The sequence below is a fragment of the Carassius gibelio genome, chromosome B11 (genome assembly GCF_023724105.1).
Source record: "Carassius gibelio isolate Cgi1373 ecotype wild population from Czech Republic chromosome B11, carGib1.2-hapl.c, whole genome shotgun sequence".
NCBI classification, from domain to species: domain Eukaryota; kingdom Metazoa; phylum Chordata; class Actinopteri; order Cypriniformes; family Cyprinidae; genus Carassius; species Carassius gibelio.
In genome coordinates, this window is record NC_068406.1 from 19530781 (window position 1) to 19554959 (window position 24179).

A 24179-nucleotide genomic window follows, 5' to 3' on the forward strand; every position below is an offset into this window, starting at 1 on the left:
TGCCATCTAGCGGAGTTGGGATGAAACTGCATGTTAAGCCTCGTTTGACCTAAAGAAGCATTTCTCGGAGCATTACAGCAAATTCAGATCCACCGGTAATATGCGTCACTAAAATTGACTTTTGCTGTTGATGGGTCCTTAAAAAAGTAGTTAATGTATTTTACACAGATGTACCAACCAGAAATGAAAGTGCAGACTGTCTTCATTTCATGTGAACATTTTTACATGGCGGGTGTAAACAGTCACATGACCAGAGCTGTTTAATTTCAGTTTGTCTCTTGGAAAGATGATGTCTATGTCAAAGCTACATGAGAGGAAGCACGTAAAACATGTTAGTATAGAGGTGTATCTACCATATATGATGCATTTTATATTTTAAAGGTCTATTATTATTATTAAAATGGCTAAAAATCATGTTCACAATACGTGTAAACATGTAAGTGGTCACATGTTTGACTAGTGAGAAACTCATTTTGAATAAAAGACAGATTGTGTCACATTGAAAAATTATAGATTTCAAAAGTAACAAATATGAGTTTATTGTTTGATTATTGATTCCTTTTAGGCACAATTTCTTGATAGAAATACAAAAATATTCTACATTTTTGTTTGCAAATGTTCTTGATCTTGCTCTGTGTAGTTCCCAATAGTTATAATTTGACACCAGGAATATAATACATACTTTAATTTCCACAACTATTTTCATTAAACATTTTAAAAGATGCATATTGTTTCATGATGAAACACTAAAAAAAGTAAAAAAAAAAGTTGTTAAAATTGTTAAAAGATAATTGGTCTTAGAATATAGTTTAGTAAAATGTGCATTATATTGCCAAAAGATTAGTGTGTAAAGTAAACCAAGACTATCAAAAGGTTTTAAATCAAGTAAATTATTAAAAGCCTTTTAGTTTCTGTTTCTGCTTTCAAAGAGATAAGCCCTCTCTTATGGGATAAATTATTTAATCTATACTTTATGGGGACAAATGTCAGTTCTTGACCTAGTAAACAAACCTAATTTATTTGAAATCTTTTTTTTTTTTAAATGATTGTTTTCTCTCTTTTTTTATGTTGACCTAAGAGACACCAAAAGGAAAATGGAGATTCAAAGTTTTTGTATCAATCATTTTATCTCCAGTATGCTATACATAAATCAATCACATTTCAAATGTGAAATCATTTGTTTCCACAGAAGGATCCAGAAAGATGATTTACATGGAGGAGCAGGTTGCTCAGCGTGGCGCAGTTGTGATAGATAAAGACAGATTCTGTACGTTCTAGCCAATAGGACAAACACTTTACTGAACAAAACGACGGAGAGGCAGGGCGGCAAACCTTGTAAACAACATTATTGATTGAATGCATCCCATTAACTTATAGAAACCAGAATAACCGCTAACCTCCGCGCAGCCAAGACCTAAACAGGTTATGACAGTTGTAAGCAACCGTTTAATATTGCGCCCAGCGTTTTTATTGTTCAGCTTATGCACATTTCAAATTAAAACTCTAATAATCGACAAAAGTGCTGTGTTAACATTATTTCAGTGTTGTTTTGGTGGGACACTGTAAACGGTCAGTTCAAATATGTGGCAAGTTCGCCTTTTTTAATCGCTGAAAGCCAACAAATATCAATCCCCGGGCTCGTGGATGAGAGGCTCGCGCGAGACACGGCGCATGCGCACTCGCACTTTGTGCCATATTGGAATGAGGTCGTGAACGACTAGGCGGAAAAAGACACGGCATCTAAAACCGACTTGAAAAACTCCCCACTGGTAAGAAACGAAACGCATTCCCAAATATTTACGTATTTTACCCTTTGCCCTAATCGACCTTGGCTTTAATGAGCGATTTTGCTTTGCCTGCATCTTTTTTCCCGTCTCCAAAAAAAAGGTGACTTGTGCTCGCTCGTATGAGTGCCTGGCTCTATTGCTTAAGCTATGACGTTTCAGTAACTTGACTTGGTTACAGGCGTTTCTAGCATGTGCACGAAATCAGCCGCACTCTCATCAACAAAAAAAGCCTCGCCAAACAGCGCCGAGAAAATTGTTCGTGTTTAATAATGTTGAATTGCGCGATGTGTCTCTCGGAATGAAAGTTGCCTGATCGGCGTGAATGTATTAAATGCTATTATCCAGTCATATGTAGCTAGCCGAACACACCAGCGAACTATCATCATCCCTCGTTGGGCGATTTCTATGAATTGCATTCACTAAATGACTCAAATTATACAACAGTTATCGGTTCTATTTATCGCTACCTTCTTAATGGCGTGTATTTGGCCAGTGGTTATACATAACAATGGTGCGTTATTGTGATTGTAGGAGATCGTGTTGTTTTGTGGGGGTTTAGTGATGTTCATGTTTAAAAGGCAAAGTTTAATGGTGAGCTTCCTCAAGCGCTTTCAGAAATTGATGACAGTTTCATTCTCTGGCCGTGTTACATAAGATAAGTTGTGTTATAAGTCACCATCACTCCATTGTGAAGAACTCGCGCTCCCGTTTGGCTTCGTTCGGTCATAAAAACACAGGAAAACATTGTTTCGCATGTCGTTTTCACTATTAGATATTCAAAAAAAATTTTAAAAGGGGGTATTTGACTTTTGAACTTATAATTTGTATAAACAAGAATAATATTATTGTTATGAAAGTCCTCTCATTCTTCACAACAGTGTGTAAGAAGAACTCGCCAGAATGTCTCTGGACGCGTTTGTGCACGTGATAACGGTCACTGCGTCATTTGTCCTGTTCTTCCTCTCGTAATTCGCTTGTGTTTGTGTGTACCTTGATCAATGGAGGGAAGTTGTCTTCAGTTTGAAGTGATGAAGCGGCAGAGTTTGGCAGGAATGTGCTGAGGGTTCATAGACACACCAGAAATAGATTTCCGCTGGGTCTCCTCGTGCACTACATGCACCATCATCACTATAGAAGTGGTACGTTTTTGTGTTCGAAATATAAAGAGCATGGCTTCATGTTGATTAATGGATGAAAAAAAGTGGGTTTGCATCAAATTCTCAGGGTTTTCTCTGTATTTGACAAAATTAGGCATCATTGGTATTTTTATTTGCTTTTTAAAATAATGTTCCCCATATGCTTGCCATTTAAAAATAATAATAAAAAAAATCAAAAGGTAATCAGGAGGAGTGGTTAAGAGACCAAGTTTAATTACCACAGTAAATTCTCAAAATTGTTTATAACACAAAGAATAACATAATGTGGATTAGTGTTCTTTCCACATGATGTTATTTAACAGGTTTGGGACTAGTAGATTTCTAAACTATTTTGTCACATACAAGAATGAAAATATTATCTATGTTTAGGATGGAGCACAAAAACGCTGAGATACAAACAATGAAAGCAAAGACTTCCTTTTCACTTAAAAAAATCACCATGGCAACCATAGTTTCTGCCCATTTCCCATAGTTACTACATCATCCCTAGTTCTCCTTTAACCAGACTACTGTAACAATGAAAATGTAGTTTACTTTAAATAGATAAATATGTAATTGTATATTAAAAAAAAGAGACATTGCTAATTTATTTGCCTTTTCAAATTCATAATTCCCATTTGTTTGGCATTTTGAATGAAAATGGTTACAGGATAGTAATAATGAATTTAAAAAAGGAATTAGAATTTCCACAGTTAATTCATGGCACAAAATTAGTGTAAGTGCTTTTTGTACTTGACATTATTTTACATTGTTTAGAGACAGATATTATATCAACCTTTAAGATGCATTAAAACAAAAACACTTCCAAGTGTTTTAGAGTTGCAGACATTGAGTCAAAGTGTTACACTGTCCACCATCTCTGTATATTTTCTTTCTGATTTAAAAATAAATAAAATTCACTATGGTAGTACCAACAACTTTCTGCCAAAGTACTGTACAGTTTCTACAATATGTGCAGTTTATTTATTTTATGCCCAAACAGGCTTATACAAGCTCCCACAGTTGTTGTAGTAACATTAAATTATTATTGTTGTTTTTTTTTTTTTTTGTTGCGGAAACCAGGGTATTTCTTTTTATTTTTAAGGGTAATTTCTTCACATAATGCTTTAGAGTTCAGTTGATCTTCATACTGAGGGACAGCAAAATGGCTTTTTAAACAGCCCTTGCTGCTCTTTTCAATCCCTATTGGAGACCACCATGACCCCCAGTACATTGTGTCCGTGGCCTGGGCTGTGCTCCGGGGCTCTGGGACAGTGCTGGTGTGGAGGGGGGTGGACTGAAAGAGTTGATCCCAGCAGAGCATGAGGGTCGTGGCCCACCAACGGCTGTCAGGGAGAATGTCTGACTCTCTTTAATAGAGATGTCAACCTTCACAAAGACAGCTTGACAGCTCTGGATGAATAGACAGAGTTAATGCAACTTTGGTAACCATTTTCTTTCTTTTTGCATTTCTGAGAGTGACATTTCAGATTGCATGTTGAGCTTGAAACAGAACTTTCAGAGTTTCTACTTAAATGGTCATTTTGGGTTCCCTTTGTCCATAAATGTTGCATTATTAGAGTCTTAGCTGTTTAGGCAATATTATATCTACCCAAATTTTTCATTTTGCAAAGCTATATTGGGTTTGTGGTGCATTTTTGCTTCGTGAAGGTGATGTGGGGAGTCTGAGTGACAGAAGTGGCTTTTTTCTAAGGATTCCTCCTCCCACTTACTTAAATGAACTAGTCTGTGTGAAATGTGGCTTGTGCAAGTCTCCTCATGTTTCTGCATTCTCTCTCACACACATGCAAATACTTTTACAGAATTTCTTTATATGAATTGTTATTCTAATATCATAATTAATCTCTCTTTGTTTCAGTGTTTGTTTTTCTCTCATCTGTTGTTTTTTTCCCCTTCATTATTATTCATGTAGAAACGGTTTGATTGTCCTCCGGGGGTTCAGACATGAGCCTTGAGGCGCTGGAGTCTGGTAAGCTATTTAGTTTCTTTTCTTCTGCACTGTTGCTAAATAATTTGAATAAAATCAAAACTATAGTCCAATTTTTTTACCCTGAAAATTATAGTATTGAGAGTTGTATTCAGTGTTAATTTTGACACGAAATTTTAATTTAGTTTTAGTCTTGGTCTTTTGACTATAATTCTTTTTAGTTTTAGTCAAGTTTTAGTCATCTGATTTGTTTTAATTTTAGTCTTATTTTAGTCGACTAAAATTGCTTGGTATTTTAGTCGACTAAAATTGCTTGGTATTTTAGTCGACTAAAATAAGACTAAAATCAATAACAGATTTACTAGAGAATTTTTTAGAGCTGGTATAGGAAACAAAATTAACCAAAATATATAAAACACAAATTCAACTTTATTTCAACACAACTGTGTCTTTATTTCGATTCAAAAGCTTTTATGCAGCAACAAACACTGTCATGATAATGTAAACAATAACTAGCTGCCAATTGACCATCAATAAAATAAAAATAAAGTTAGGTCCAGGACCTTAAAGCTTACAGCTGAGCTGAACAATAAGTGCATACATTTAAAGTAAATATTTAATAAGTTGGCAGCTAGGTGGATAAAAAAAAGTAACAAGATTTTATAAGGTATTCATTTGTCTAGCAATATTGTATGTTTTAAATACTACATTATTGCTAGATTAGTATGTATAATGATAGGATGTGAACATTCATGTTTCACATGACTAATATAGAAATATTTGTGATATTGTCAACAAGTAGAACATTATAAAATATACTAAACATTAGTATTAATCAAATGTATTTATCATGATATTACGTATTAGTATTGTGCTCGCATCTAATTTGAAGAAGGGGCTATTTTACAGTACTTTTCAGTTCGTAATATTTAATGCTACAACATCTACGCACTGCAGTCTTCCAATTTTGCTTAGCTCAATAAACAAAAGAACATCGTTGTAAAATTACATTTGAGAAAATGTCCGGGTGTCTCGTCTGTTAATGTCTTTTCAAATTGGTTGTGTTCTTGCCACGAATGAGCGCTCTGCGTGCTTTACGCTTTGTTTTGTTTTGTTCGTCGTCAAACGTGAAGTGAGCTGTGGACATTTTGTCGCTCTTTTAGACAGTAGGGACTTTAAGCAACAGCTGCGAATGGAACGGCTACAGCGACCGGAAGTTTGCCGTCACACCGCTGTAGCCAAGAACGTAAAAGTCACTAAGCAACGGTAAAACAGAACAGCGCAACGCAGCATTAATTCATTTATTGAGATCCAAAAAAATATATAATTTAAAAAAGCAGGAGAAGGATTGCTTTTGGCGTTAAATGACAATCTTTTGTCAGAAGAGGAGTTTTTAATATTGTATGATGTAAATAAGTCTAAAAACATAACATTTATTTACCTAACCTCTCACGTTGTAGCGACTCTGGCAAATCAGCTGTTCTCCCGTAGTAGACCGTTAAATTAGAACGTCACAAAGTAGCAGTTAAATTCGCGCAGGCGCAATACAACGCCAGAATGGCGTTGCCGTTCCACCAGAGGCTGTTGCTTAAAGTCCCTATCACCTCTTCGAATGCCGACTTCCCGGGAGCTCATAAAAACTGAAAACCTTCGCTTCACGTCTCAATAAGTCAGGCTCTGATTGGTTCTCTTCTCTCATGCAGTCTGTTCTGTTTTGCCGGTTCTTTTGCTCATTCCTCGCATCTCTCCCGTCTGCTGATTTGATTTTCGTCACAGTCTATTTTCGTCTCGTCCTTTATTCGTTGACGATAATGTCAATCAATTTAGTCATAGTTTTAGTCTCCATCAGTGCCTTCTATTTTAGTTTTCGTTTCGTTTTCGTCGGCAAAAATATATTCGTGACGAAAATAATGACGAAAATATTTAGTCAACGAAATTAACACTGGTTGTATTGCACATATGAAAATATATTGTATTGGCACAGTGTTTGTCCTTGACAGAGAGTGGTGGACATTTCTGTACAACCTGAGCACCTGCCTATTATCACCATATATATATAGATATATCTCTATATCAGCACTCACTTTCACGCTCTGTTGATTTGGTTTGATGTGAGGTGATGAGGCTGTGTGTGTGGACTGAGCTGAATGAACTCTGTAGTGTTTAAGTTATTGGTTGTTCAATGTTTCAGATGCAGACTCTGGTCAAGATGTGTCAGAGTATAACTGGGATGACTACCTGGAGGAAACCGGAGCACTTTCTGTTCCTCATCATGCGTTTAAACACGTGAGTAAACCGGGCCAGCCTGTGTTTGTGCTACACCACTATAATGAATCCCTAGAATCTAAAGAAAATACGTTTTTTTTTTTTTTACCAAGCTGAAAGCTTTTAATCAAATTCGGATGTGACAAAAACATGTTTTTCTATTACACTGATGCAAGCAGCAAAAGTAGATTTTTATTCATTTGAAAGAAACTTTTATCCATGACCTTGCAATTGCTGCAGGAGCTATGTGAGCTACCTAAATGATTCATAGATGAACTGCTCTTTTGAGCTGGATCTTTTAAAGAATTAGGTTTGAATCCACCAATACCCAACTTTTTGAGGCATTGCGTTCTGTTGCGTCTGATGGCAAAAACAGAAATGTAGAGAGAGTGCACTAGAGCCAGCGTGTAAGAAAACAAGTCAACATTTAGATTACTCGCTGTGCATTAGTGATGTATTCCTATTCTCATGGGATCTGTAAGACCAATAAGTGACCATTTAGATGTTAAAGAATTTATTTGCTGGGTCAGAAATTAACCTGGGCATGAGACAAGAATATACCACTGACCAAATTCCCCAGGTATACAAAAAAAATGTCCTCTAAGTTGATGATTTTCATCATAGTATATATGCTATAATATTAGTGTTTAGTGTGGATTTTATTGTCTGCAGAGTTCACTGAATGACCTCTAGCTGTCAGATTGTCATAGTCACTGAATGTATTTGAGGTTGATAATATTGGCAACCATTTGTTCATATTAAAATGTATTTCTTTGGAATTGTTTGACATAAATGGATGGCATGCAGCGTGCTCATATGTTGAAGTCTGTCATTTTTAGTTGCATGAAATAATTAATATGCAAAAACAGCTATAAGTGATGCATTGGTAGATTGTCTGTGCCTCCTGACAGTCCCAGCACAGAAACAGGAAATCAAAAAGTAGCTGAGAGCGCGACTATCTGTATTTGACCAATGGCAGACAAGGAAGTGTTTGTAAAACATGTTGCAAAACAGAAAATATATACATTTCAGTGTTGTTATTGTTAACTAAAACTAAATCTATTAAAATAATTTCAAGTGGATAAATTAAAGCTTAAAATGTAAATAAAATATTAGATGAATTAAGAATGACACAAACACTTGACGAATGTATTCAAAAGAAAAAATAAAACGTATTATATAAAATAAAAAAAGTTAAAGTGTTGATAAATACTTCAGTAGTTTATAAATACTGTGAGACCAAAGTTAGATTCAGTTTACTCACCAGGTGTCACCTGGCCATGTGTCTGCTCTGTCACCTGCTCATACCAGTGTTTTTTTCTTTGCAGGTGGACCAGGGCCTGGAGACCGGTCTGACTCCAGGTATGAAGCTGGAGGTGTGTGTGCGTACTGAAACAGAAACGGCATACTGGGTGGCCACAATAATCACCACCTGCGGACAGCTGCTGTTGCTACGATATGAGGGTTATCAAGATGACCGGCGTGCCGACTTTTGGTGTGACATCATGACCGCTGACCTGCACCCGATTGGATGGAGCAAGCAGCAGGGTCGACCGATGAGACCTCCAGAGGGTGAGCAGAGACTTAGCAGCTTCACTGTGCTGTCTAATTTATGATGATTAGAACCTAAATGTTTCATTTAGTCACTCACTCAAGAGAACATTACTTTTTAGGTAAAGATGATTTGAATTTAGGCTCTGCAGAGGTTATGCTCTCATTTCAAAGAAGCTTGGTGCGCATCGTCCGTACAGTGCCAAATTAGCATATTTCTTTACATTCTTCAAATGCTGTGTTGCTTGCAGCGCAATGCTAATTCCTGTAGGTGGTTGTTCACAGTCGATTTGTGGGCATATTCAGGAAATGGGGGAGGGGTGTTTGTGTTGGGGCTTTTATTTAGCTTGCAGCTTGCTGATGGGCATGGCCTTTACTCCTCTGAAATTATTAAAAGACCCGTTTTAATACTTAAAGCTTCTTTTATTAATAAAATCCTGCAGTAGAGTGCAGTAGGTACAGACGTGGGGGAGTCCAGATGGTTGCTGGCATTTTGCTTCTGGCTGCCTGTGCCTTATTGACAGCTGTGCTTATAGCCCAAAATACCATGTCAATGGTGAAGCCGTCAGAAGCGCATGGCATAAATCTGTCAGCAGGATATAGATCTGTTATGTCTTTAAAATGCTCTGAATTTGTGCTCAGGTGTCCGTGAGAAGCACCAGGACTGGGAAGCGCTGCTGGAGAAAGCTCTGGCTGAATCGTGCAGTGTACCTGCTAGTCTCCTGGAAGGGGTAAGGGATGTCTCCCATGAATGTAGGAGAAAATGTGTAGAGAGCTGGTCATTATTGCAAAATAAACTGATAGCATGATATATTGAAATTAATATTTCAAGTCAACTAAACGACGTGTTTACTGCAATCGGTATCTCAGTGTTTTGAGTATGTAAACTCAAACAGATGCAGTATTTATGCAATTTATTATAATAATATATATTTTTTTATTATTATTATTATTATTATTACTTTTTTTTTAAATGAATGCTTTCATTTAGCAAGGACACATTAAACTGAATTAAACATTGATAATATAATAAGAAATATTTCTTGAGCACCAAATCAGCATATTACAACGATTTCTGAAGGATCACGCGACCCTGAAGACTGGAGGAAGGATGCCTAAATATCAGCTTTTGCCATAACAGAAAAAATAAAATACATTAAAAAAAAATATTAAAATAGAAAACAGTTCTTTTAATTTTTTTTATATATATTTCACAATATTTCCGTATCTTACTGTATTTAAGAAATGCTGCCTTGGCAAGTACAAGATATTTCTTTCAAAAACATTAAAACATTGTACCAACCCAAAGTGCTGTTAAACTGTAAAAAGCAAAATATTAAGATTTAAATCATACAAATACTTGGAGGGAAAAAAGCAGGTAGAAAAGACATAATTTTTTTCTTTATTTGAAACTTAATAGCCTCAAACATTATAAAAAAAAACATTAATTACAATCATAAATTAATGACCCATTGTTATAGCTATGGTTTTTAAATTTATGTTTGTAGCACAACAATTAAATTTTCACAGTTATTGCTAAGATATGACATATTACATTATCTCCATGCATGCAACTTTTGCTTTTGTGTTTGTAGGCTCAGCGTGGCTGTAATCCTATAGATCTGTTAAGTCCGGGTCTTAACGTCGAGCTAGTGGACCGTCAGGATGCTGAGGTGGTCTGGTCTGCAGTGATCGAGGAGAACATAGCCGGTCGCTTGCGTCTTCGATACGCCGGCACAGACGGGCTCCCTGACACCAAATCTATCACATGGGTCTTCTACCTGGACCCCCTGCTTCATTTGCCAGGCTGGGCACAGGAGCACAGCTGCACCCTTAGACCACCAGGGGGTGAGGGATTTATCATTTCTAAAGATCTTTGTTATATGTATCTTGAAATATCGGAAATCAAATTAAAAGTAGTGCTGTCAAACCATTAATCGGGATTAATTGCATCCAAAATAAAAGTTTTTGTTTACATATTATATGTAATCTGTACATGTTATATAATATGTGTGTACTGTCTACATTTATTATGTTTATATAAATACACATACAGTATATATTTTGAAAATATTTACATGTATATATTTATAGTCATGTAATTTATATTATATATATAAATATATTTAAAATATAAACAATTTTTCTTAAATATACACATGCATGTATGTGTGTATATACAGTATATATGTGTGTGTGTGTGTGTGTGTGTGTGTGTATATATATATATATATATATATGTATATGTGTATATATATATATACATGCATGTATATATATATATGTATATGTATATATATATATACATGTATGTATATATATATATGTATATGTACACACACACACACATTGTGTAAAACAAAAACGTTTATTTTAGATGCAATTAATTGTTTGACAGCACTAATTAAAAGTCCTTAGCATATTATTTTTAAAAAATAATTAGGATGAACTAAACAGCGTATGATTTTGTTACTAGCATGGCCAGTTTTCATGTTTATGTGCTCAATGCTGAACCAAATCAAGCAATAGCTAGCTTCTGAAAAATGTAAGTGGTCAGAGCAGCTAAAACCATGGAAACAGAAGCAGAAACTGGAAATAAATGTGAATGTTTAGGGTTGTTGCTGCTGCATGTTGCTGTGGCTAGATGATTGAATGAACAGACCAACAGGATTCACAGTAGATTCTTCCTGACCTATTAATGTGCAAATCAACTTAACCGTTCCATGCTGGAAGTTTAGATCGTGCACAAAAAGGCAGGTGGCCCGTATTGTGCTCCTAAGCGCTACTAAAGAACTTTTACCCTAGGAGACCCACATATTACAGTTCAGCTAATCAATAGCAGGGATTGGTGGATGGGGGAAGGGTTTACAGGGGCTTAGAACAGAGTCCACTAGCTTTTAGAAGATAAACACATGTGATGTGGTCAGCAGGGAGGTGATCGTGTCTTTGTGTATGTTTGTTTGTAGCTCTGCTTGCGCTGCGCACTGAAGCTGAATGGGAGGAGGTTAAGAAGACCGTCTCCTCACAGGTTCAGGACTCCAGCATCAACGAGGAGTTTTACAGGGTCAGTAAAGGCTGATTAACTACTAGTGTTTAGTAGAACTTGACTTTGACCCCGAGGTTGCTTGTTTTAACCCTGTTGGTGCGCTCCATAAACTGGAGAGTTATGGAGATCCACTGTGACCTTTGTGACCTTGAGCAAAGCGCTTAATTGCAGGTTGCACTAAGGTCATCCATGTAGGAAACGAACTAGAGGTTATCTTGGATGGAGGCATTTTTGGGAGCTGATTACACAGAATAGTTTTTGCGTTCCACTGCAGATCTTTCTTTGTAAACATGCACTTGATGGATATCTTTGACTCTTGCTGTAGCATCTTTTAGAGCATGTGCACATGAACACTGCGTCAAGTTAAATGAAGCTCAACTTGAGAAAAAAAAAACACATCTCTTGAAACTTTTTCCCATTCTAATGCCTTGTGTTGCCCCAAAAAAGGCATTCTGTGTGAAATATCCCTTAAAGGGATAGTTCACCCAAAAATGAAAATTTGATGTTTATCTGCTTACCCCCGGGGCATCCAAGATGTAGGTGACTTTGTTCTACAGTAGAACACAAACATTTTTGATTTTTAACTCGAATTTGTAGTATTTAAGTCGTATAATGTCGGTGGATGGGAATCATGGCTTTGTGAGTCATAAAACATACACAAACAAAACCAAATTAAACCCTGTGGCTTGTGACGATACATTGATGTGTAAAGACACAAAACTATCGGTCTGTGCAAGAAACTGAACAGTATTTATATTGCTTTTTACCTCAGTGTCTCAACTCAATATTTAATAATTAATCCCCATAATTTGAATTTAAGTTTTAGGGCCAGATTTACTAAACAGGGCAAATTAGCATTAGAGAGCATATCTATAAATGCACAGATGGTAGGGAGAAATTTTGTGTGATTTACTGACAATGTGCACATTAAAGAACACAGATGCAACCAGATAATTTGCATAATGGCTAGCATAATCTAGCAAGAGCAGTGCAAATTAGCACTTGCTTTAAGACATGTTTTTTGGGGGGCATTAAAAATAGCAGTAATTTAACAAGTGCAAACATTAATCACATTACGTGATTCCTTTTAAATACTCTACTCTCATAAATTTTGCATCTGAAAGGGAAACTCCTACAAATGGATATCCAATAAGATCGGGCGCAAAAAAATAAGTGTCCACACCTTTTCAGCGCTAATTCTTCACTTCGCTTTTTTAGTAAATCCTTACAGTACTTTTTAACGCCAAAAGACGGTTTGTGCTGACACAAGCTGTAAGTAAATATGGCTATATGGCTAAATATGGCATAATAGTATGCATATATATGCATATGTGTGTTTTTTTTTTTTTTTTGTCTGTGTATATTGTGGTGTGTGAAACAATGACAATACTTATTCTGCTTGTTTTTAAATGATTCAGTCATATTCAGACTATAAACCTGTTTCTGTATTCAGGACAGATCAGCCATCAATCCACACTGCTTTACTGAAGGGATGAAGCTGGAAGCTGTGGACCCAGCAGCTCCCTTCACCATCAGTCCAGCCACTGTGAAGAAGGTATCGGGATGGACCCTAAAGTTATCACCGCCACAATTTGTGTAAACTGTTGGAGTTTGGACCTGTTACACTAATACTGTGCTATTACATATAGCTTTGTATTAAACAAATGCAGTGCTAAATTGGGGTTATAAAGCAGAAATGACCTCTATTTTTCAGTTAGTATTCTGTCAAACACAACCTTTGCCTGTTATTAATGATGCTGGCTTAAACAGGCCTTCAGAAGGTTTAAGAGAATTAGTCTCCTCAATATTACCACACATGAAGGTCAGACATTTCACACTGAAGGATGAGTGTTTTCCATAAACATGTTGTATTCCTGATAACTGAGTTTATATCCCTGAGTTTAGGATGGACATTTAAACTAGTTGTAGAGCTGTGTCCTTCTTCTTAGCTCTGTGTGCTCTATTCATTTACGTGTTTGTCTGTGTGTGACAGGTGTTTAATGACCATTTCTTTCTGGTGCAAATGGATGATATGAGAAATGAGGCACAGAAAGAGGGAGGTGGACGCTCTTTCCTATGTCACAGAGACAGTCCAGGAATCTTCCCTACACAGTGGAGCCTGAAGAACGGAGTCAAGCTCAGCCCTCCTCCAGGTCCTTACATTTAGCCTGCTTTTAATTGTCATATACAGTAAGGAAAGTGAAATAACACAAATGTCTAACAATTTATTCAATAAGGACCTAACAGAAAGGAGGTCCACCCTTTTCTTTCAGAACAGCTTCTTTTCTTGGAATGCTGTCTTACAAGTCCTAAACTGTCTTTAAGGGAAAGTTGCATTTTTTTTTTCTCGAGCAGGAAAAGTTTGCCTAAAATATCTGGCGATTGAATATGCCACCAAGCATTTCACTTCATCCTGCTGTCCATGAAACATTTGTTTTTTGGTAATGTGCATTCATGAGCGAGCAGAGTCTTTACTGTAGGATGCTCTTTGTCCTGAAAAATGGCTTCATTCGTTGGCAGTTATACTGCCCAGCAGAGCAGTCATTAGACCTAATGGCTGGTGTGGGATGACTGGACATGCCATTATTTAATTCAATTCAATTCAAGTATATTTGTATAGCGCTTTTCGTTCCAAAGCAACTTTACAGAAAATTACGCTTCTACAATATTTAGTAGTAGCTTATCAGTGGTGACTCAGTTAATGTACATATGGCTGAAATGTACGGAAAAATTAATTAGAGATGTAATCAAACAGACAATGAGCACTATTAACAGCACTTGGTATATAATGCAATTAAACTTATAGCAACGTTTGGTAGTTCTGTATGTTATGTTAGGGTTGGCATCATCTCTTCTCAGGTGTTCTGGATCCAGACTGGAGCTTGTGTAAATCCTAGTTACAAGCAAAATCTATTTGTTTAACCCAAGATAAACAAAAGAGATGTGTTTTTAATCTAGATTTAAACCGAGAGTGTGTCTGAACCCCGAACAGTATCAGGAAGGCTATTTCAGAGTTTGGGAGTCAAATGCAAAAAAGCTCTACCTCCTTAAGTGGATTTTGCTATTCTAGGTACTACCAAAAGTCCAGCGTTTTGTGACCTTAGGGAGCGTGATGGATTGTAGCCTGGTAGAAGGATAGTTAGGTACGCAGGAGCTAAACCATTAAAGGCCTTATAGATAAGTAATAATATTTTGTAACTGATAGGAAACTTAATACGTAGCCAGTGCACAGACTGTACAATTTGGGTAATATGATCATATTTTCTTGACTTGGTAAGGACCTGTAGCTTGTTTATTGAAGATGCAGTACAACCACCTAGAAGTGCATTGCAATAGTCCAGTCTAGAGGTCATGAATGCATGAACTAGCTTTTCTGCATCAGAAACAGGTAACATGTTTTGTAGCTTGGCAGTGTTTCTAAGATGGAAGAATGCTGTTGTGTCTTAGTTTGGGAGACACTATTTGACCTCTTTGGACCTTTGTTGATGTGATCATTCACATATCAATGTGATTACTGTCAGATCTCTTTTACGCCTCACATGCTGCTAATTGCCAATCAACATATTGATTAATTCATCATTTCAATTGCCATTGGGGCTCTGTTTGTGATTTACTTCAAAGTTAAATCTTGTTTCATCTAATGTTGTCAGTTCTTTTCTAATCTGTATGTATATTAGGTAATGAGTCATGCAGTTGACAGTGTCTCAGGTGCACTTGTTGACCTGTGTGTGTGTGTGTGTTTGTGTGTGTAGGGTTCCAAGGTCAGGACTTTGACTGGGCAGACTATCTAAAGCAGTGTGAAGCTGAAGCAGCCCCTCAGCAATGCTTTCCTCCTGTGAGTTTCTTATTCTGCATATTTGGGGCAAAGGCATTATAAAAATACATTAAACACATTACAGATGCATTAAAAATGCAAATGTTAAATAAATTATATACCTCAATATACCTCATATTGTGCAAGTTTTACATTTACAACTCATTTTAATAATAAAAAAACCTCATGAAGTACTTTGATATTATTAGTTAATTTAAGAAATTATCATACCATTTGACAAAAAAAATTCTCAGTAAATTGTGACTTAATATATAAATATATTTTTTGTGTGTGTATATATATATATATATATATATATATATATACATACATACATACATACATATATACATAGAATGCTCAAAATATATTATAGCATTGAAAATGTAATGTCATTTTTGATCAATTTAATGCATTTTAATAAATTATTTAAAGTAATTATTTATTCCAAACGATTATAATTTATTGCAAGACTTTGACTTGCTTTTTCAATTTCCTTGTAGGACCCTTCTGATCAGTGCATTAAAGAGTCCATGATGCTGGAGGCTGTTAACCCACTCTGCCCTGAAAACATTCACGTAGCAACTGTTACCAAGGTCAAAGGTCAACACATGTGGATTCGTTTGGAAGGTGTGGTGTCAACACTCTTTTTTTTTTTTCTTTTTTTTTTTTTTAGCATGGCAGCTCTGAATGACCAAAAATAATTATGCAGTGTCGTCTTGAACTGGATTGAGAGGAAACTAATAAAAAAAAAAACAGAGACCCTGATTAAAAATAGCAAGACCACTAATGGGCTAAAATAAGATTGGGTTTAACCCTTTATGTACACAGAAGGTCAATAGGCTGATAACTGGTCAGTAGGCTGATTTATCTCTCCCTCCTGCTCTTTGTTCAGGTCCGAAGCAAGCCATCCCAGAGATCATAGTTCATACAGACTCCATGGATATTTTTCCAGTGAGCTGGTGTGAGACCAATGGCTATCCTCTTCTACACCCCCGCAAGCCCAGAGGTCAGTTTTAAGAATTAGTGCTGAAGTCCAGCTAAAGATATACTGAAGTATATTTGGTTGTGCTAAAGTGGAACTATTGCAAATATAACTCAGGTACACTCTAAATATCTTGGATTTAAAGGTCGATATTATTCAGATCATAGTCCTCATCAGTACTAATATTAAAACACATTGGCTAAATATTAAGAAATGTGCATTGTGCAAACGTAGTACTCCAAATAAAGTTAAATTATCATTTTTATATCAGTAAGTCTCAAGCTATATGTCAGTAAATGTTAACAGATTGTATCCTTTAACATATATTTAAAATATATAACTAGGGTTGGCTTTTTAAGAGACATAAATTCATATTTTATGTGTTCTTTGCAGTGGAGAAACAGAGAAAGGTTGCAGTTGTTCAGCCAGAGAAACAGTAAGAAAGACACACAAGTGTTTGAAATGAATTACTTTAATGATTATGGAACAACACTCATTTATCTCTTTCATCACAGCCGGGTACCATCCAAAGACTCCTCACCTGATACTACCAAACAACAGATTAACAGCAGTCAGGCTGAGATGGGTAACATTTCCTCACATCCTTGTCAGCCATTTACACTCTAATAAAAGCTCAGTGGCTCTCTAACATGGTACTATTTTAATCTTGTCTGTGTCACCAACAGGGCAGGCGAATGGGAAGTACTGTTGCCCCAAGATCTATTTTAACCATCGCTGCTTTTCAGGGCCCTACCTCAATAAGGGGCGTATTGCAGAACTGCCACAGTGTGTGGGACCTGGGAACTGTGTCCTGGTGCTGAAGGAGGTTAGCCATAACACACTGCTAATTTGCAGTATTATTTAAATTAGTTCTTTCTAAATTACAAAATGTAATGAGTAAATGTTGTTCATTGTATTTAAAACCTCCTATTCTGCTGTATAAAACTCGAATAGAAATGTTCAAAAATGTATAATGATGATTTTTACAGGGATCAAATGTGTTCTAAGACATGACACAAAGTGTCTGAGAATAGATAATAACAGGAACATGAATAGCAAATCAGCATATTAGAATTTTTTCTGAAGAATCATGTGACACTGAAGACTGGAGTAATGATGCTGAAAATTCAGCTTTGCATTACAGGAATAAATTGCACTCTGATTTATTCAAATAGAAAACGGTTCTAAATTGAACTAATATTTCACAATATTACTGATTTTACTGTATTTGCAACCAAATAAATTCAGCTTTAGTTAGCCTAAGATACTTTTTTTTTTTCGAAAGCATTACAAATTGTTTTTATACATTTATAGTAGTACATAATAAAAATAATAATCTTAACCACTTTATAGCCCGATGTAAAAATCTGAACAATTATTTCGTAAGATAAAAGCCTATTTGTTTATGGTTTCTATCATATAGATAGGCAGTCACAGTGAATATGTGTTGTTAACTAACGGATCAGTCAGATAACAGATCAATCTTAATTGAAATGTAGAAACATACATTTTCTAAAAAGCTGCTTTGAAACAATATGTGTATGCTTTTATCTGCATTTTGTAATAACTTTAAACATGACTTAGAAACTGGAGTTGAACTATTCTGTTCTGTTTTGACTGTGTTGGTAATGCTAACCTACTGACCTGGGGCCTGTCCAGGTGCTGACACTGCTGATAAATTCTGCCTATAAGCCCAGTCGAGTGCTGAGAGAGCTGCAGCTGGACCAAGAGGGCCGCTGGCAGGGTCATGGAGAGACACTTAAAGCAAAGTGAGTATGGTGCCCTACACATTGAACCCTAAACCTGTTACCTAGGTTGTTGGAACAAGACCTTCTAACATAAATCGTTTGCTTTCAGCTTTCTGACTAGTTTTTGTGCTTTACAGGTACAAAGGGAAGAGTTACAGAGCGACAGTAGAGATTGTTCGCACTGCAGACCAGGTGGCTGATTTCTGTCGGAAGACCTGCATTAAGCTGGAGTGTTGTCCCAACCTGTTCGGTCCACGAATGGTGCTGGAGCGCTGCTCAGAGAACTGCTCTGTGCTCACTAAAACCAAATACAGTGAGCCTCTTTTCTCTATTTGATCAATATCAGTACTAGGGCTGTCACTTTTGAGAAAAATCAAATTCTAATGGATATCGAATATCATGCAATGTATTCAAATATATTCGAATATCTACGTGTTTTTCCTGAGACCTGAAGCTTTTCAGTCCCGAGGCGCAATGCCGTTTTGTCCGATGACTGAAGCCTTTTAGTCTGAGGCATGACGCCTTTTCATTTAATGACTGAGGTCTGAGGATGTCCTAAAATGTACACCGTAAGCTAGCTATTATTCGCTGGATTTGGTCATGGGCCTACGTTACAATACGTCTAGAGTGCCCTCTACTGGATAAGATGGCAAAGAATAAAATAAAAAACAAACGGTCTAAACATTGACTGTAAAAAATGCGCTACACATGGCATTTTAAAAACCGGATATTTAATTTATAGTTCGATTACGGATATTTCACATCATGTTCGAATGCATATTCGAATATCGAAATAAAAAGTGACAGCCTTGATCAGTACATAATAGGGGTGTCTAAATTAATCGTTTGCGGCGGGCTTCATTGCACAGGATATGCGCTGTGAGACACGTGCGTATTGCTTGATTGTGCTTACATTCGTTGTTATTTTAGTCTTTTACATTAGATGTGCTTTTATCTCTGCCGTTTGGAATGCAGTAGTCTATGTATTAGATGCATGAAACTCAAGTACTGACAGACTTTCACTTGGGCTTTGTGCTTGTCCTGAAGCTCGTGGCTGCAGTTAAATGCACTTGCTTTTACTTTTATGATACAAAATCGATGTAAAAAATCAGTGATGTTTTCAGAGCAGGCCAAAACATCTGATATGTTGAAATAGAGCTGTGCATTAGTGTGAATGCAGCCTATTAAAGCCGCCACTGTCTATGATCTCATCAGTAATAACCAAATGGCAAAAAAAAGAAAAACCCATAACTATGATTAGCCTATCTGTAAACTTTCGGATACTTAAAACACAAAAAGCACTTAATGAAAGTTATTTGTTTATCCCTTGTAATTTTATTTTTTATTACTTTCATTACTTTATATTTGCTTGTATGTGTTAAATGCTATATTTACTTAATTCTTAACAATAATTAATCCATTATATATTAATTAATATAGTATTAATTAATTCACATAATTGTTTTAAAAAGTAGCCTGCATATATAATTTATTAAAAATGCACAAACTAAATGCGATATAATCATGATGCATCGTGATATCGAATCAAATCATCGACATGATAGTCGTAATCGAATTGAATCGTGAAACCAGTGCCGATTCACACCCCTAGTACATATAGGTCTTACGTAGGAAAATCTCATTTAACCCCAAAATCTGATTGTTTTATTGTATGTGAAAAAAAATGACCTTGATATATTCATCCATGATTTATTTAAGTTGTATGATGTGCCTTCCTTTACTTTCTGTTCAGAATGGCTCTGTAAAACTGACTGTACCTGTTTTATAGCATATTACTATGGGAAGAAAAAGAGCAAGCGTGTGGGCCGACCTCCTGGCGGACACTCTAACTTAGAGGGAGGTGTGAAGAGACGAGGCAGGAGGAGGAAGAGGAGGAAGCAGCTCTTCGTCCACAAAAAGAGACGTTCTTCTGCTTCAGTTGACAACACTCCGGCAGGTTCCCCTCAGGTAACATAAGCAACATGTGACTGCAAAAGTCTGAGATCTCTAGTGAAAATGCTTCTATTTTGCATTTAATATACATTTAAATAGTCCAGATTCTTCAGTCCAACATTTTTGCTTTATTTTTACATCCTAACGCTTTACTTTTAGATTATCTCAAGGCTTAATTAGACTCTTGAACCCAGATTTTCAGATGTTTGGACCACACTAAATAGAATTCAAATATATTCAGAATAACTGCTCAACAACAACCATCTTCAGAAACCATCTGTTTTAATGTGGTCATTAGAATGTGAAATGCACAATCTGGTGAAACATTTGCACATAGAGTTAATGTCATTGCCATTTAGATGCAGCCCATGAGCAGAATTCAGATGTGTCTATCATCAAAATGAACATCTTGGCCATTATTATAAAATATATGCAAGTTTAACCAGAATGAGCATTAAACTGGATCTACAAATCCACTAATGTCACTGTTTGGTCTTACAGGGCAGTGGTGATGAAGAAGATCTGGATGAGGATGACTCTCTAAGTGAAGACACGGGCTCTGAACTGCAAGACGAGCTGATGGATGACTCTGAATATTCAGAGAAGAAGTCACAGCCCCCCACCCCCTCCCCTTCCCCTCCAGAAACCCCCCGTCCCACACGCAGACGCCGGAAAGCTCGCTCACCATCCTGCTCAGATGATGAGAACAGACCGCCTTCACCCAAGGTAACACTGGGCTTATTAGAAAATAATGTGATATTTAATTTATAACATTTAATAATCATGGGGCTGGGGCCTACTTGGGGTATAAGCACACTTCCAAGAGGTGGTAAAATTGCTAAAAATGTTTTAAAATAAGAATAAATATGCTTTAAGCTAAAACAAAGAGACTAAAAATCAATATGTATGATTACATCATAGTTATTTTTAGTAGTTTCTGTGGAAAAATGGAAAGCAGCTTTTAGCATAAAAACTACAAACATCATAGGGCCCTTTAAATCTAATTTTTGAGAGGCTCTGAAGTGAAAAAGTTTGAGATCTGCTGACTTGCAGTATACTTTTAACAATTAGGAATGTAACTCCATAACTAGATTTTGTACTGTTTTGTGTATGATAACACATGATGCAGTCCTGACTGTTATGCTGTCTCTTCTGAAGAGTCCACGTACTGAAGTTCCTCCGAAGCTGTGTCTGGACAGCAGTCCACTGGAATGGAGCGTCACAGATGTTGTTCGTTTTATCAGGACCACTGATTGTGCTCCACTGGCACGCATCTTTATGGATCAAGTAATATACATGCAATATATATCCACAGCTCCAGTACATGAACATCCAGTCATATTGCTATTTATACCTAGTACTAGTAGTAGTATTCTGCAAGCACCGGTGATTGGATTTTAAAGCGTCTTCAATTACCTGCAGTAACATATTATAAGTACAGCGCGAACAATTGATTTCATTAAAATGAGAAAACTTATTAGTAAGTCATGGGAACAGTTTACCTAAAATGAGGGAACAAATTAGTGCAACAAATGAATGCGTTGTTGTGAGTATTCTTCATTTGTGGCCAGCTTTGTAGATTTGACTACCATATTTTCTGGACTATAAGTCAGGTGCGACTTATTTAACAAAATTAATTTGACATGAACCGAGAGAAATGAACCAAGAGAAAACATTACCGTCTACAGCCGCGAGAGGGCGCTCTATGCTGCTCAGTGCTCCTGTAGCCTACAGTGAAAACATAGAGCGCCTCTTGCGGTTGTAGACGGTAATGTTTTCTCTTGGTTCTTGGTTCTAAATAAATGCGACTTATAGTCCAGTGAGACTTACATATGTTTTTTTCCTCGTCATGACGTATTTTTGGACTGATGCGACTTATACTTAGGTGCGACTTATAGTCTGAAAAGTATGGTAATTTGATTGCAAAAAGTTTTGGGTCCCAATACATTCCATACACTCATTTAAGCTTCATTTCCCTGGCTCACATGCTTATTACTGGTTATTCTCTTATTCATTTACCTTCCAGGAAATTGACGGTCAAGCGCTGCTTCTGTTGAATCTTCCCACTGTCCAGGAATGTATGGACCTGAAGCTCGGCCCCGCCATCAAGCTGTGCCATCAGATCGAACGAGTCAAGCTAGCATTTTACCAACAGTTTGCCAGCTCAGGTTGACATTCTGCAGAGATGAGCAGGGCATTTGACATTTTAGGTGACGTTCCTAATGTTTGTGATCTTCCTTGTGCTCTATGGATCATAGAACCTTTAAATCACTTAGCGCTTTAGACGCCTGCCGTACCATTAGATACTGCTGGAGGGGTGGTTTTCAACAGGGTGAATCTGGTACTTGTACAGCTGGGCTCTCCATGTCAAATTAAGCCTGGACTACTGTTAAGTTTGTTAATTTTTTTTTTTTTTTAAAGATTAGTTCAGCTCAGGGTAAGGTTAGACCTGAGTCAGAGAAACTAGTCCATTCAGTGTCTGCAACGATAAGCAAAGCTCTTGTTTCTGAAACCTTTATTAACTGTAGAGCGGATGACAATGCAATTACCTTAAGCACAAAAAAACAATTGCCCATGTACTGTAAGTGGTATGCAAACGTGTACATACAGAAGCGTGAATGTAAATACTGTAAATAAGCAGATGTTAATTTTAGTGGGACTGATTTAATGCTCCCATTTCGGTTTGGTTTTTCTATAAAAAGCTTGGAAATTACATTGTAACACAACAGTGTAAAAGATGAGGCCATTGTGGTTTGTGTAAATACTACTAATAATTTGCTTGTCCTAACGATGCATTATTAAATAAAAGTGCAGAGTAATAAAACACATGATGAAGTGTTATGGTTAAGGCATAAGCACACAAAAAGTTCAGGTTATGTCAGTGACTGTGATAGGGATAATAATCATAATGGCAAATCCAGGGTTTATCAACAACACCAAACTGAAGAGTCTTGTACTCTTACAAATGTGTCTGCTTGTAAACGTAATATTTTTAATATGAAGTAGATTGCAGCATCTGTGTTTAAATGCATATACTGCATTAAATAATTTCAGGGGCCTCTATGATGTAATGGTCTAAATAACTGGTTTGGTTTGGTTTTGCAATTGCAAAGCTATGCCCTGTTTCCAACCAGATAGCATCGTTTGATTTATTATCTATGGATTGTAGTTGAATTGATGATGAGATATGCAACAGTCTCCCTTTTTTTGATTTAGCAGTCCATTTCCCTTGATACTTCTTCTTTAAGTATTTTGTGGAGGAATGGTGAAAGATGGTTTTGAAACCTTGTCTTGCCACATTCTGTTTTGTTCATTTGTTGGTTTTCATCCATTTGATCAAAGTTTGTTGGTTAATAATAATATTGGTTTACTTTTAATTATATGTTGGTGGAAATTGTTATTTAAAATAAAAATAAAATGAACAGAATCTTGCCTTTTGTTTTTCAGGGGGTGAATTTAAAAGAAAGTGGTTGGGGCTATGATAGCATTAAAAAAATGAATGCATTAATTTTTGTACTTAGGATATACATTTATAGACCATAGATAATAATGTTTAAGTAGATGTTTCTGCATTCTAATTATATGGTCTCTTGTGTGTACACTATTGTTCAAAAGTCTTGGGTCAAGAAGATTTTTTGAAAGAAGTATTTTATCCTAACTAACACTAGCAGCATTTATTTGATTAGAAATACTGTAAAAACAGAAATATTGTGAAATATTTACAATAATTGTTTAATATATTTAAAAAAAAAAAAGGTATTTGTTTCTGTGATGGCAAAGCTAAATTTTTAGCAGCCATTGCTCCAGTCTTCAGTGTCACGTGATCCTTCTGTTATATTTGATGCTCAGGAAACCTTTCTTATTAGTTAAGGTTTCAGAGTTCTTTGATTAACAGAAAGTTCTAAAGAACAGCATTTACAATACAAATACATAAGTTTTGCTGTTT

The 24179-nt window shown here is 36.3% G+C and overlaps 1 protein-coding gene across 1 annotated transcript; it reads left to right on the plus strand.

Moving 5' to 3' along the window:
* Nucleotides 1–1633: 1633 nt before the first annotated feature.
* sfmbt1 (Scm like with four mbt domains 1) lies at nucleotides 1634–23665 on the plus strand. The gene is made up of 21 exons (XM_052569040.1): nucleotides 1634–1769; nucleotides 4857–4913; nucleotides 7063–7157; nucleotides 8465–8708; nucleotides 9330–9418; nucleotides 10283–10535; nucleotides 11654–11751; nucleotides 13187–13288; nucleotides 13727–13886; nucleotides 15486–15568; nucleotides 16051–16177; nucleotides 16443–16556; nucleotides 16926–16968; nucleotides 17048–17118; nucleotides 17219–17358; nucleotides 18192–18301; nucleotides 18418–18593; nucleotides 20070–20248; nucleotides 20735–20959; nucleotides 21392–21520; nucleotides 22260–23665. Exons 2-21 carry the CDS (start codon nucleotides 4889–4891, stop codon nucleotides 22404–22406), a joined length of 2610 nt encoding a protein of 869 aa, XP_052425000.1. The 5' UTR covers nucleotides 1634–1769; nucleotides 4857–4888; the 3' UTR covers nucleotides 22407–23665.
* The last annotated feature ends 514 nt before the right edge of the window (nucleotides 23666–24179 follow it).

Coding starts and splice junctions, on each gene's coding strand:
- sfmbt1 (XM_052569040.1), top strand. CDS start 4,889: ATGAGCCTTGAGGCGCTGGAGTCTG. Junction 9,419..10,282: donor CTGCTAGTCTCCTGGAAGGG/GTAAGGGATGTC, acceptor TTGTGTTTGTAG/GCTCAGCGTGGCTGTAATCC. Junction 17,359..18,191: donor GTGTCCTGGTGCTGAAGGAG/GTTAGCCATAAC, acceptor GGGCCTGTCCAG/GTGCTGACACTGCTGATAAA.